Source organism: Acinonyx jubatus, chromosome B2, assembly GCF_027475565.1.
Source record: "Acinonyx jubatus isolate Ajub_Pintada_27869175 chromosome B2, VMU_Ajub_asm_v1.0, whole genome shotgun sequence".
In the NCBI taxonomy this organism is placed as follows: Eukaryota; Metazoa; Chordata; class Mammalia; order Carnivora; family Felidae; genus Acinonyx; species Acinonyx jubatus.
Genome location: NC_069385.1, coordinates 44,339,061 through 44,354,444, shown reverse-complemented (window position 1 = coordinate 44,354,444; position 15,384 = coordinate 44,339,061). Strand labels below are relative to the sequence as shown.

Below are 15,384 nucleotides of genomic sequence, written 5' to 3'. Positions count from 1 at the left end.
CCTCCCAGCCCGTATTCCACTCACTTTGTTCTCCGCCTTTGTCCTAATCCACACCAGCAGGTGGAGCCGCAGTTAAAGTTTCCGAGTCCATTCCGGGAGCGGGAGCCCATCTTGCTCACCGCCGAGGCCCTCGCTGGAGGAGGAGGGTCAGAGCTTGGGTGCAGCCAATCGCGGGCAACGCTGCTAGTTATCAGAGCAGAATGGGCTGTAGTTTAGTGAAATAGGAAAGCTGCAAAACACTGTGGAGTGCTCCCGTGTAAATAAAAAGAGGAAAAAAAAGTTTCTCAAGTCGCCGCTGCACGACGTCGGGCAGGCGCTGGGGCGGGGGTCTGCGCTCTCCCGAGCGGCCGCGCGCTGGACTTTATTGTGCCGCAACAAGCCCCGTTCCCATTGTTTGTGTTTTTTTCAAAATATGGCAAAGGTTCAGGTGAACAATGTAGTGGTGCTGGATAACCCTTCTCCTTTCTACAACCCGTTCCAGTTCGAGATCACCTTCGAGTGCATCGAGGACCTGTCTGAAGGTGAGTCGGGCGCCCGCCCGCCGCCGGGCTGTCAGTTGCGGGCTGCAGACGTTGAAAGTTTCCCGGGCCCGGCCTCGCGCGGGCGGCCGGTGCTCGGCGCCGGACGGGCGGCAGGCTCGGCTCTGCGGAGGGAAACTTGAAGTTGATGGACGACGGCCGCCGAGGCGCGCGCGGCGTTCGGCCGCAGCCGGGGCGCCTGCCGTGGCTCAACTTGCGAGGAACTTGTTCGAGCGGAGGTAGCCATGTTGTCAGCTTTGTCTGGCGGGCGGGAGGTTCGCTTAGACCCGCATTTGCACCCGCGGCGCCGGCCGGGGGTCGTCCCGGGCTGGCCCCGCGCCGGGAACGGCCTCCGCGGCCCCGGCACGAAGGCTGGGAAGGGAGAGGCATGTGTGTGGTCGCGCCGGCGAGTTAGCAGCGGAGCCATCTTACCAAGAGTAGAGAATTGGGCCACCGACCCCGGCGTCACTACGCCTCCTCTCCGCGCCGCGGGTGACGAACACGGCGCCCCGCCTGCCCACCTTCCTGCCCCCGAGCGAGAGGCAAATCCATTTTTAGAGCTTACGCTGGAGTTGCCCTACTCTCCTGTGTGGCCGTGCCCGGCCGCCCCAGGGAGGAGAGCGAGGCTGTCCTCGCGCTGATTTCTGGCTCCCTGGACCAACCAGCGGGGGAGGCGGGCGCAGGCTCGGCCCCTCGACGCAGCGGGCCGGGCGCCGGCGCTCCCCGGGGACCGCGGGTGCTCCCCGGCCCGCGCCCGGGATGCTTGGGGCACCCGGGGATGCTGGCGCGCAGGCTCGCCCCGACCGGCGTGGACTCCTGTTCCGTAATGACTGAAACCTTCTCTCCTCTCGCTCAGAAGAAAAATATTGCTAAGCTATAAAGTTACATTTAACCCAAGAGCAAAAATAAGTAAAACACTTAAATAATTCCCAGGACTTAAAATCACTGGCTTCTCAGTAGTCTGAAAGACTTTCTTCAAGAACGTGTTGAAATCTAATTAAAATAACTCATCCAAACACCCTGAGCATAAAATACAAAAGTGGGCCAGGAAATAAAAGGTAAAGTTCTAATGGCAATGCAAAAATTTTTACTACTTTTTTCTAAGTCCGTATTAAGGTCTCCAAAAATATTTTTATTATATGCAGTAACATATATTTAGGAAGCTAAAACTTGTCAAGGCTTTTTTTTTTATATTTGCTCGTAAATTTTATTAAAATAATCCAGTGCTTGACTTTTCAAAATTTGAAAAAAAAATTTAGCTTCATCAATGGTTATTTTACAATTAAACAGGACATACTTATTTGAACTTACAAGTATATTTAACGAAATGCATTTAAAATTATGCAAATAATGGCATATAAAGCAATTTCACTTTAAAAATTAGTTTTTAATATCCACAAAATGTATTTTATGTAGGGTGTTAGGTTTTCACATTATAAAAGCAATACATGCTCATTGTAATAAACTTTTTAAAAGTTGTACAGGCGTATATAAAGTAACAGTCCTCTGTACTCAGTGCTTTCCACCGTCTCCTGTAATTATAACACTTTAATCTGTGCTCTTCAGTAAGTATTAATGAATATATAAAGCATATATGCACATATATAATATGTAGGTCCCATTTTGAAAGACGATTCATTTATTAAAATAAACTAACTTCTAATAGATCACTGATAATAAAATTAAGGGGGATTTTTCTTACTACTCTGAAACCATTTGATTACTTTCCCAGAGTGCTACCGTCACCATTTAACTACCAGGCCAATTTTTCTTATCCAACCAGTTGGTAATCTTTCCTTTTTTTGCCAATTGTATATAAAAATTGGCGAATGCAAGAGAAACCATTGATCAGTCCATTCCAACTTATACTATAGCATTTTAAGCTTAAGTTATTCAAAGTACAGGTATTTCTCAAGTGATGCCTTCCATTTTAAGAGCCAGTTTTGGACAAGGGTGATAGATGATTCATGATGTTACAGGGCTTTGACATTGGATGGCTGAAACTCACTATTCATGGAAGCAGAATTACGTTCCATTTTTACCTGGGACCTAATCAGAACTCAGCTGAAGGACATCAGAGTTTTTAGGATACTAGTGTCAACAATACGCTTACTTCCACTTGTACACTTCATCCCAGAGCACTAAGACTGGTTATTTAGCATTTTTAAAAAGAGTTTAAGCTGAGTCATACTGAAAGCTGCAAAGGAATCTTTCAAAAAGGTGCCATGCTTGTGTACTCCACCTAGAGGCTATGTGGATTCAGGAAACTGAGTTTACTTAGCAAAAGCTTCTTACAGGTTCCATACTTTTATATTGCAGATCTCTAAAAAATCTATTCTTAAAATGAAACTACAGAATATTCTGAAGGGAAATTTTCACTTCATAATTTTGTCTCAAGTCCCACACCAGATGTTGGCCACCATTTTTCATACTTTAATTTGATTAGGAGACCCAGGATGTGTTTGATCTGGTGGTCCCAAGTCTGTACACGTTTTGATTGACCTTCCTGCTAATCTTTGTTATGCCCTCTGTGGACTACTGATTCTTTCTCTACTGAATGGAGCTTGCTTTCTTTCTTTCTTTCTTTCTTTCTTTTTTAAGTTGGTCAGTACCAATAATTCTAGCTACTATTAGTTGAATACTTACAATGTACCAGAATTGAACATGGTGTTTCATGCTTTTAAACTTCAGGCTTGTTCTAATTCCCAAAGATTACATACTTTCCACTAGATCACAGATCGTCCCAAGTAGTGTAATTAGTTTAAAATTCACTTGGTTACTTCCCTCACTCCCAACCATAAATGCAGATACTTGCAGGCCGGGATTTCCATGATTAGATGAAACAGTTAACTTTTTAAATGATTAAACTACTTCAGCAGATAACCTGTGCATCTGACTCTATCCCTTCCTCCTTCAAATACAAGGGACAGGAAAATGAAAGCAGAGTTAAAAAAAAATAGTAAGAATAAAATAATTGATGCTAATTTATAAATAAGTACTGAGCATTTTAAACTCAGTAGCTATAGCAAGGATTCCATCAGATAGAAATTAAGGTACAGGTGTTCCCTGAGTTACAGCCTGTGCTCCTTAAGGGTAGATCATCTTCCTATAGCCTCTGGTCTCACCCATCTCCCCATCTCCCCCCTCCCCCCCCAATTAATTTCCTTTATTCCACTATTCATTTGAGAGCAGAAATGGAAGAATGCATCTTCCTAGTTTCGGTTTTGGAAAGAGCCCAGGCTTTGGAGTTGCAGAGACATAGCGTAGGTTCTGATTCCTGAGTTTGCTAGCTGTGTGAATTTGGGTACATTACTTAGCCTCTCAGGGCCTCAACTTTCTTGTTTGCATAATAGTATAATTAAATCCATATGATAAAGCTGTTGAGATTTAAATAACAGGTGTGAAATTGGCAAGACCAATGCTCAGCACATAGTAGGTATTTTACAAAATAAGTTTATAAATTCTGACTATGTTTCCATGCCAGACTACAAATGCCAACTTACTTTCTACCAATTAGGAGGCCAAGAGCACTATATGTATTAGTACAAATAAATACATACAAAATGAACAAAATATGAAAACCTTTGTGTGAGAGTTCCCAGTCTTACTCGCACTTGGCTAAGTTTAATAGCTTTTATACCCCTTGCTTAAAAGTTTCTCCACTTGGCTTTTGGGTTTCCTATGTCACTAGCCACTAATTTTGTAATTATATTAGATATCTATCTAGTAGATATCTCAAATTTAACATGTCCAAAACAAATTCCTGTTTGATTTCATCCCCTACCCCCTGCAAAAAAAGGATTCTTGCTGCCTTTATCTTCAAGATTTATCCAGAGTGTCCTTGCTCTCATCCCTATGGCTACATGTGGTCCAAGCTACCATAATTTCTTGCCTCAGTTGTTAAAATACCGTTTCTTGACCCTCACAATCTCACAATCCATACTGAACAGAGGAGCCAAAATGATCCTTCTAAAATGAAAAGTGGATCATGTTATTCCTGTAGTCAGAACCCTCCCAATAGCTTCCTGTGCCACTCAGTGTAAAAGCCAAAAATCTTTACGATGACCTTTAAAACTTTGCATAATCTGGGGCACCTGGGTGGCTTAGTTGGTTAAGAGTCAGACTTCGGCTCACATCGTGATCTCACGGCTCATGGGTTTGAGCCCTGCGTTGGGCTCTGCTGACAGCTCAAAGCCTGGAGCCTGCTTCAGATTCTTCATCACCCTCTCTTTCTCTCTGCCCCTCCCCTGCTCACACTCTGTCTCTCAAAAATAAAAAACAAAACCAAAAACTTTACATAATCTGGCCATGCCCCTCACACCCAAGCTAAGGGTCAGTTATTTTCCCCTTTATTCAGTCTGCACCAGCCCAGCCTCGTTGCTTCTTCAGCAGATACTTGCTGTTCCTTCTAACTAGATACTCATATTGCTTCTTTCCTCTTTTAATCTTTATCAACAAATAGATGATCTCGTGAGATGTCAGATGCAGGACCCTGCATCTGGAAATGTGCTAGAAGACAGAAATGTAAGTGGTCTAGAAGAGAACCATGACTTACATAATAGGTCCTCAGAAAGTGCTGACTTAGTAGAACTAGATTCTCAGTGACCTAGAAACACCCCTCTGGGGGTGCTGTAGTCGCAGCGTAGTGAATCCAAGGGTGGGCTGCACTGTGCTAAACACCCTCAGGACCAGGAGGGCTCGGGTAATCTATATTTGCAGAGCTGTCTTCTTCCCCCTACTAAGCAGGAGGCTCCTTTGAAAAAGCAGTCATTTTACCCATCTCTGGGTTCTTGCTGCAGAGCACACTGTAGAAGGTGCTCAATAAAAGCTGAATTACATGTAACAGTTGAATTACAGAAAATGTCTTGGGTTGCACTTAAGCGTGTCTTATTCCTCCTGATGCTTGTTCCCACTGTATATAGTCTGTTGTATAAAGTGGCACAAGGATCCTTGGTTTCCTCTTCCCAATTTAAAGAATATATGACATGAAGAGGGACCATGAGGAAAAACCCTGACTGTGGTCCCTTTGACAGTTGATGAGCTGAAGCCCCTTCTAAGCCACAAGGGAAGTTTGTTAATAATTTTTCCATGTTGGAGTTCTTTGGTGATTTGGATCTGTGCAATATAGTATGGGGCAGCCCTTCCAAAGTGTTTAAGTAGGTTGTTAAGAGATAACATACGAAAAAAAAGTGGGGAGGGATTCCATAGCCAAATAAACTTGGGAAATGCTGAATTAACGTTACTCGTGTTCTTGACCGAAGGAAGTTCCCGAACACTCTGCCAGTGTGCTTTATTTATGAATCCTTAAGACAAGGTTGTAGCATTTCCCAAGTTTTTGGCCATGTTGGTTTGTTTATGAGGAGCCCTGCCCAGGAACTAGTGTTTCACAAAAGAACATTTTGAGAAACTCTTAAGAAATGTAAGAATTTTATAAGGAGCAGTTCAGTGCCTTTTTGGACTTTCTGCTGTGAGAAGTCAATTTCAGCAACCAATAATTGGCTTAAGTGGACATTAAAATAGGGTCTTTGATATCATCTCATAATGTAATTACTGAATATGAAATAATGTTTTGGTTTTTAACCCTAGACTTGGAATGGAAAATTATCTATGTGGGCTCTGCAGAAAGTGAAGAATACGATCAAGTTTTAGACTCTGTTTTAGTGGGCCCTGTTCCTGCAGGAAGGCATATGTTTGTATTTCAGGTAAGATTGTTCTTGGTAAATATGTATGCCAAATACGTTTCTAAACTATCTATCTCATGGTCCTCACTCGTTTCCTTTTGGGTTAAATCACTCTACTTCTGCTGCACTCACTTTTTATCTGCTTCTATTGTGTTTTAGGCAGCCTCTGTAGCATAAAGGAGTGCCCCCTCTTGATTTTGTGTGCTGAGAGGTTAATGTGATGTTTACTCCAGAGTGTGCACAGCATGCAGTAAAGCTTATACTGTGTCATGGCACACGTTGTGGTTAACTCGGGGCTCTTCCTGTGGACAGTCCAATAGTATCAGACCTGTGGCTGTCCAGCAGCCAGTACAGGGGTTGAATGCATACTACTAACTGGTATAGTTAGTAATATGCATCTTGGTTTCTGGTTTCAGCCACTAGGAGTACTGACAATAGAAACAACTTTATTTCAGCACACTGCATGATTGAGCTAGGTTAGTTAGGTATGCTACTAGAGAGATCTGCATAATCTTGGATCATTGGAATTAAAGTCCAGTGTTTTACTAAAGCATCTAATCTACACATTTTATGGAGAATTACTGTTACAAATCTACTACTGTGTTTATTATTTGTGAGGGGAAATTCCAAAACAAATTATGTTCTCAGATACCACTGACAGTATTTGCGTCTGTACCAAGGCTTCAGACACTGTCTTCTGTATTCAAAGTGTTACTTCTTTTAATGTATGTTAAATTGTTGTTTAAAACTATTCAGTCATTTCCCAATTATTCATGCTTATTACAGGGAGATATTTATAATAGCCCAAAGAGTAACTACTCATAGGTTTCAAAAAGAAAACTCTTAATTTTCTTACAGGTATTTGTACACAGCAGAGTCCCATCAGTTAATGTAGAACCCAGTGAAAAGACCTCATCCAGAAGGACATTAACTCTTTCTACCCCTGATGTCCCCCCCCTTTTTTTCTCATTTTCAATTTAAATGAATAGCATTGGTCAGATAATCCCATCTGATATGGGCCATGAATCATGTATCATAAACATGGTATCTGTAGAGTTGCTACCTATCCTTCTCTTCTCCTAAATACAGAATCAGAATTATAGTCTCCTAGCCTTAGTGCTTTTTATTAAAAAGCAACAAATAATTTACTATATCTAAACAAATGGTTAAGAAAAGCTCAAATATATTAGTTCATATCTATTCATTAAAAGTGCTATTGACCTGAGTCATGTGAGTGCATAACCTTGGTGAAAGACATGGGTAGGGGGAGGCACTGCAGTTGACAGACTGCTTCACATCCTGCCCCATTGCTTGTAACACACTTGTGTCTTAAGTTCTTGAAATTATTACACAAAGAAGTATTTGCTTTGACCCATAAGCTTGGAAAACCCATAATTCACTGATGATAATTCATGATGTGGTTAAGAAACCTGGATTGATTTGTACTGGTAGACCTTTTTATGCTACTATAAAACCTGCAAATAAATCTTTTGGCTTTGAAACAAACCCTTAAATGATCTTTTCTGTGTGTTTATGTTGTTAAGAACACTGTTAAGCTTTTGGCTGGAGTGAAAAATATATTCAAAGATATTTCCCTCCAGTGATTTTCCAGTAGTTTTACCTTGGTATCAGTGTTCATATTGCCAAAAAGGACAGAGAAAGAGCACCATGCAATTTAAATCAGACTGTCACCCTGTGTATTTAAAAAAAATGCACCATTATCAGCAAAAAAGGGACTAACCTACAGTTTTTGTTTTGTGTTTTAAACAAATTACCATAGTATTCCCCTGGTCTGCCATGAATAAACATGCCTTTCTTATGAGTGTGTCAAAGGCTGGCAGGAAGATGTCCAGACATCTGTGTACTACTGCTGGTTGATGTTAAAAATCTCTACCTATCACTTCATCTTTTTTTTCTTACTATTTATTTTTGAGAGAGAGAGAGAGCATGAGCAGGGGAAGTGCAGAGAGAGAGGGGAACAAAGGATCCGAAGCGGGCTCCGTGCTGACAGCAGAGAGCCTGGTGCAGGGCTTAAACTCAGGAACCCTGAGATCATGACCTGAGCTGAAGTCCAATTCTCAACTGAGCCACCAAGGCGCCCCTCTGTTATTTCATCTTAAGTGATCTGAGAGGACTGTGAGTTTTTCTACTTGAATTTGGATTTGCTCAAGTTGAATTCTTTGGCAATCAAATTTTAAAACACAAACATGGCTAGAACCAATCTACTGAGGGGATGGGAAGCACTATGGGAGGAAAGTTTCCATAGCAGTACTAAACTACCTCTGTTTCCCCATTCTCCATGAACTTCCAGAACATTAGAAGCTCTTTGGGTACCCTGGAAGTAACCTAACCCCTCTCAGTAGGGGTACACAGGATCTGTAAGACAAACAGCATATTCTCAGGACAGGCCTTCATACCCCTGCTGATATCTCTCTAAAATGATCATAAATTACTTTAGGTCAGGCATTGAGTTATGCATGAATTTCAAAATACTAATCATATACTGTGCACCCAGAGCTGTGCCAGACATGGAATTATAAAGATGAACTGGACAGGATTTCTGCCCAGGACAAAGCTTAGAATCCCAGCAACAACTGAAAGATAAACACATTTAAATTATTGGACATACATTAAAGAGGATTTGTGTCAAGTAATAAAGTACAAAAACAGTACTATTAATTCTACCTTCTGAATTAGGAAGGGCTTCACTAAAGGATACATTTTATGCAAACTTAGATGAATTTTTTAGGATGTTAGGGAAGAGACTTACAGGCCAAGGTAACAGTATATGCAAAGCACAGAGGCATGAAAGATTACCAGTACATTTAAAAGAATTCCAATTCTAGAACAAGAGTAAGAGGTGTGGAAATAAAGGGAATGTGAATGAGCTGTTGGTTGGAAACAAAGTGTGAAGGGCCTTATAAATGAAGTTAAAGAAGGGATTTTTTTCTCAGAAATGGGAGTAATCATCAGGAGTTTTTAAAATTAGTGAAGGGATAGGAATGGATCTTTGCCTAGCTAATGCTGGCAACGGTGCAAAATAGCAAGCGAGCTGGGGAGAACAGTTAGAAAGTTGCAACAGGATTCCAGAGAAGACATGAAGACACGAACTGAGACTCGAGAGATGAGAAGTGTTAGACTGGCTGGATGTGGGAGGTAGGGAAGCAGAAGGTGACTGAACTTTTCGGCCTAGATAGATGTTTTAGACTAGATAGATATTTTATGCTTTTTTGTGTCATCTACATGTAATAACTATACAATAATCATTGGTCTTTGATAATTCAAACAGCCTGATTGAGAATGCCGGACAGGGGTTTTCCCAAGCCAAGGCCATGGCTGAAGTGTTCACCAGGCTCAGGGATGTTCGTTAGTGTCCTGGCAAGAGTAAGCTAATCTGCTGGGACAATCTTTATCCATTTACCATTCAGAATGGCTGCCTCAGGTCTGTGTCAGTGCCCATCAGTCTGTGACTCCTTCCAGCCGTACGTAGCGCCACAGGGCCCTAGCCTTTGCTCATGCTGTCCACCTCCTCTAGCTCACTTGCTTCACCTTCTGCACTCAAGATTCAGCAGCGGGATTTAAAACAAGGTCATTGAGTATGTCTGCTCAAACCAATTTTTACCTTCATTGTATTTCCAGTGTGCGTGGTTTAAATAGTACACTATATTTTAGTGCCTATCAAAGTCACTCACAGTAGTTTAATATTTTTGAGAATCTGCTGAATAGCTATTTCTATTCCATTTTCAATTTGATATTAATTTACTATTAGAATATCTGTGACAGGTGGGAGAGTGGCTGTGTGTCCTGGGTATAAGAGAGAAACTGGTATAATAAACATTTGCTGCCAACAGGCTATGTGGAGATCATTGAATATTTACTAATTTAGGTTTGAAGATTATGACTGGAGGGGTGTCTGGGTGGCTCAGTTGGTTAAGCATCTGACTCTTGATTTCAGCTCAGGCCACAATGTCACGGTCATGGGATTGAGCCCTGCACCAGGCTCTGTACTGGGCATGAAGCCTGCTGAAGATGCTCGCTTCCTCTGCCCCTCTCCCACTTGTGCTCACTCTCAAAAACAAAAAGAAAATTATGACTGGAAAAGGGTAGAGTCAATGAGACTACTGATTTAATTATTTGCTATATTTTATAAAAGGTTTTATAATTGAATATTGCACAATCCCTCAGGAACTACCACACAGTGTAGCTAGATTTATCTTCCTATAGAAGTAGTGAAGCTTTCAGGTACCCAGAGTAATTACGTATACCATGGAGAAATATTTGAACTATATTTTCTGGCTTTAAGTCAACCTTAAAAATGAACATTTGCCTTCCCAGTATGATGCCCCCAAGTTTTTGTTGCTGTACCCTTAATTCATGATGCTCAAGGTAACTAAAACTCCAGTCTTGCTTGCGTCTTTGTGATGTGTGTTTCTTTTCTTTTTAAATTATTCTAGGCTGATGCACCTAATCCAGGACTCATTCCAGATGCAGATGCAGTAGGTGTAACAGTTGTGCTAATTACATGCACCTATCGGGGTCAAGAATTTATTAGAGTTGGCTATTATGTAAATAATGAATATACTGAGACAGAATTAAGGGAAAATCCGCCAGTAAAACCAGACTTTTCTAAGGTAATGTTCTGACTATTCCTCTTTCATTACTTTTACTATTAAGCAAGTGCCAATTCATACTATATTATGAAAATACCTTTGAGACAAAATAAATTTGAGGTCTTTGTGCTAACTGGGCAAACTAATTGTTCCATTACCCATACTTGACCTCAGACCCTACCTCCAAGTGAATCATGAGTAATTAATGTTGGTCAGGCACCTTGAGAGTCTCTGATGATTTAGAAAATTGAAAAAATCCTCCTGTAAGAAACAGTTGTTTACAGCTTCTGCATGGCATTTCCCACACATCATAATTCTTTTCATTTCAGCCTTTACGACATAGAAATTCATGATTATTCAATGATATTCTTGGTCTGTAACTTTTCCAAAAATTGGAACACACACACACACACACACACATATGCATATGTAGGTTTTCCTTTATCTGCTATTCTTAGAGGTTAACCTAAAGGTCTTAAATATTTCTGGTTATGGAAAACGGCTTCTGAGTGAGAATCTGAAACCCGTGGTTCAGAAATACAGATTCTCTGAAATACTTAGTATTTCATGATTTTTCTTGGGAACTGTAACAGTTTTAGTAACTGATCATTTATGTGAGATTGAACACAACACCCCATCTGCTGGATCATGCAAGAAAAATTACATGGGAGTAAAGTGGAATGTTTTTTCTGGTAATAAGGCCAGAATGCTTAATCCTGGTATGGGACCTTCCATTGACTCCATGTATTAGTTACTTATATGGCACCTTGTATAACAAAAAGAGAAAAAACTAGAATACTGGTTCTGAGAGTGAACCATAATAATTAAAAGGTAGGAAACCACTAATAATGAGATATTATATTTGAAGAAATTTTTCATTTTCTTTGAAAATATTACTGAAGATACCAACCACATCAATCTACAAAGCATACTAGTTTGTGAGATAAAGCGTTCTATGAAGAATTCACCTGCAAGAAAAAGAAGAGATTCTCTCCCTTTTAGGAAACAAGTATAAAGGAGTTAGATATTTTATTGGTTACTAAGAGATCTGGATGAATTCTCTCAGATTCTCCATATCCTGTTTCCATTAAGCTAAAATAATAATGTCTGCTGTAGCCCTGGTCCTTGTGTGTTATGTTAAGGTACTTTACTTAATTAGCCTTTGTATATGAATTTGGCCCTTTAGGAGTACTAAGGTAAAGAATCATTCTATTAAGTTTCTATTTGTATGTAGTATCTAACTTTCTTAGTGTTTACTATTTATATATTTCCTTCTTCCTTCAGCTTCAAAGGAACATTTTGGCATCTAATCCCAGAGTTACAAGATTCCACATTAATTGGGAAGACAACACAGAAAAACTGGAAGATGCAGAGAGCAGTAATCCAAATCTACAATCACTTCTTTCAACAGATGCATTACCTTCAGCATCAAAGGGATGGTCCACGTCAGAAAACTCACTAAATGTCATGTTAGAATCCCACATGGACTGCATGTGACCATCTGCCATCCCTTTAGTACAAATTAAGCTATAAAAACATACAGAACTATTTCCCTGAAATTCCGTAAGTACATAGTCAAGACACAATGTGAAGAATTTGTTTAAAAAACATCCTGTAGAAAGTTTATAAGAAAACCAGTATTTGAGCAAATTGTGGAATATAAATACAACTATTTTTAAGTAATTTTTTTCTCTAATGTGTTATTTTATTTGTTCTGAAACTAATCTGATTAAAACATATATATTATTTTCTTCTCCTCTATATGTAATTAAAGCACTTATAAAGAAAAAATATAAATCATTAGACCAGGCTGTAAAGCTTTCTTAGCCTTTTGGACAATAATCTTTGGACCACTATTTTACTGGCCTTCAAGAGAACAAACTTCAAGTAAAATGTTTCTTCCTGTGATAGTTTGGTTTAATGTAAGGGGCAAATTTCCATTTTTTTTTTTTTTTTTTTTTTTTTGTCATATCCTTAAAGAAGGGATTTGAAGTCAAGTATATGCTGCCAAGAACTTCAGGACCTGATTTTCCAGGCCACCTTGAAGCCTCTTATGGCTGCTATTACATGGAATGTTAGATAGCATTCAGTTTGGTTTCTAAGATGACAACAAATGTGGTTAATTGTTTATAAGGTCCTCTGGCTCTGGTTTTTGTTTTCTAACAGTTTAGGACATCAGAATATTCCTTGAATGATGCATCATTATTACCCATTGAATTCAACATGTCAAGAGCAGATACAAACTCCCTAAGTTTAAGAACAGGATATTATAATGACTTAGATGTTTTCATTAGATTTATAGAAATGCTATGAAATTTTCAAAACTGATTTGATAGATCATCTGTTGTTGGCAGCATTTATATAAAAACAGTGTATTTGGGAAGGTGTATTTAGCTTTATCGTAAGAGATAAGTCACTATTTTGGAAATATATATATTTTCACACATGTGGTACTCTTCTCCATATCCCTGGACACTCATGCAGAATAAGATAAGGCATATTTGTGGTTGACATATTCTAGATAGCCTTTCCAGTTAAGTTTTTTTAAAAGCAATCTTGGAAAGGAATCCATTAAGTGGGCCAAAGGGTTCTTTTTCTTTGATGAAAGCTAGGTCCTTCCTCAAAGTTTCTTATGCTCCATTAAATTAAGTGTAGAATATTCTCATTACTCTTGCTGCTAAGCAAGACATTAGCCATATGATGCAGAGTTATGCAGTGCCTTCATATCTAAAACTTTTATACTGCACTTTTTAAAGCTTTTATTTTGAGGAAGGGAAAAGGGCATTTGTCTGAATATGGATTCTAAGTTGTATATATTTCCTGTCATTCTAAAAAAGTGAATTTGTGAAGCAAAATTTTGCTAAATGTTAAATTTTGAAATTTAATATACCAGGTGATTAAAATACTGTCCACTAACTAGTTCATAGACTTAAAATACATCCAACTGTTAAAACTATATGAAGAAAATTTCATTTTTGTCTAATTGCAATTAAATTTAAGAATATGTTAAAATAATTAAAATGAAAATAAAAGTAAAAATTTCCAACAAAGAGCTCAGTGATTAATATAACAGGAAAAAGATATGTGCTTGTTAGAAATAAAGCATATATAAGCCAAATAACCAAATGAAGCAATTTGCTGCTGAGTTTTTATTCTAATTATAATGATTGATTTTGTATTGACACCAAGGGTTAGGTTTTTACATCAATTTGTAAACAGCTAATTTTCACAGAAGGTTAAGACTTAAAAACTATGATCTGATCTCTTACTTAAAATTTTTATGATTCTGTAATACTGAGAATGCAAACATTAGGAGCTAAGAAGCTATAGCATGTGGGTTTTATTTTCCCCCTGTTTAGCCTCATTTATAGACACATCTGAATTATACCTATAATGTTTGTAACAGTTTCTCTCCTTTTTGATCACAGTAAATAGCTCTGTCATGAGAATATACACAGGAACAAACTACCTATACCACAGAAGAGAGAGGCAAATAGATTGGAGGGAGTGAGGATATCATTTGAGCTGAGAAAACATTCAGGAAATCTGAGGAGCGTGCATGCATTTGTTCATTTATAACCTTCTATAAACTTCCATGTGGTCTTATCCTCTGGTTTAAGATTTGGGTTTCTGGTTTTACCAAGAAAGTCTATGGCAGCGGTTTTCAAAACTTTTCACTGTAATCCATAGTTAAAAAACAAAGTATGACCCTGTAATGCAAGTTTTTATAGTAATTTTCATGACAGTGCACCCTTATAGTGCATCTTTATGTGTGCAATATATTCTGGTACCTTTTATTGTATTTCATTTTTTAAAGTGCTGGTTTTGACTCACAGAACTTGGCATTTATGACTCTAAGTGGTTGCAATACACAGTTTGAAGAAAGGCTAATCGGGCCCTTTGAGTAGATGAGAAGTAGCAATAACTTTCCTATAGTTCTAAAATTCATATTCCCTATACCTGTCTCTTCTGTCATATTTGGATTATGATCTTTACATTTAAAAAAAGAGGGAGGGGTGCCTGGGTGGCTCAGTCGGTCAAGCGGCTGACTTAGGCTCAGTTCGTGATCTCATGGGTTCCTGAGTTCGAGCCCCGCTTCGGGCTCTGTGCTGACAGCTCAGAGCCTGGAGCCTGCTTCGGATTCTGTGTCTCCCTGTCTCTCTGCCCCTCCCCCTTTCACTTGCGTGCTCTCTCTCTCCCTCTCAAAAATAAACAAATATTAAAAATAATAATAATAAAAGAGGGAAAAGTGCTAGTGTAGTGTGAATCAGCAGCCATTCACTTGAAAACTGTCCAAATATTCTGAAATTACTAGTAGCCTAGCAGATAGCTTGGACTCATTTCTTGGTACTCTATACAATTAACTTAGGAAACATTCCACATAATTACTTGGCAAACACTTTTATTTGTTTGTTATTGATACCATTTTATACAGGATTCTAGAACACCGGGTCATAGGAAGTTTTAAATGCACATAAAGTGTTCTTTATATATTCTTGCTTACTACCCTTTCCAGTATGCTGCACCTTGTTTATGCCTCTCAATTTACAGATCCCTTCTCATCAATGCTTAATG

General features: G+C 39.2%; 2 protein-coding genes across 7 annotated transcripts in view; one reads left to right on the top strand and one right to left on the bottom strand.

Annotated features, from left to right (window-relative positions):
• MCM9 (minichromosome maintenance 9 homologous recombination repair factor) overlaps positions 1 to 15,384 on the bottom strand; it is a 111,538-nt gene that overhangs the window by 70,808 nt on the left and 25,346 nt on the right. The gene's annotated exons all lie outside the window — the stretch shown is intronic.
• ASF1A (anti-silencing function 1A histone chaperone) lies at positions 35 to 12,606 on the top strand. Its single transcript, XM_015064672.3, has 4 exons — positions 35 to 521; positions 6,105 to 6,220; positions 10,654 to 10,830; positions 12,094 to 12,606. Exons 1-4 carry the CDS (start codon positions 413 to 415, stop codon positions 12,304 to 12,306), a joined length of 615 nt encoding a protein of 204 aa, XP_014920158.1. The 5' UTR covers positions 35 to 412; the 3' UTR covers positions 12,307 to 12,606.

Coding starts and splice junctions, on each gene's coding strand:
- ASF1A (XM_015064672.3), top strand. CDS start 413: ATGGCAAAGGTTCAGGTGAACAATGTAGTGGTGCTGGATAACCCTTCT. Junction 6,221..10,653: donor GGCATATGTTTGTATTTCAG/GTAAGATTGTTC, acceptor AAATTATTCTAG/GCTGATGCACCTAATCCAGG. Junction 10,831..12,093: donor TAAAACCAGACTTTTCTAAG/GTAATGTTCTGA, acceptor TTCTTCCTTCAG/CTTCAAAGGAACATTTTGGC.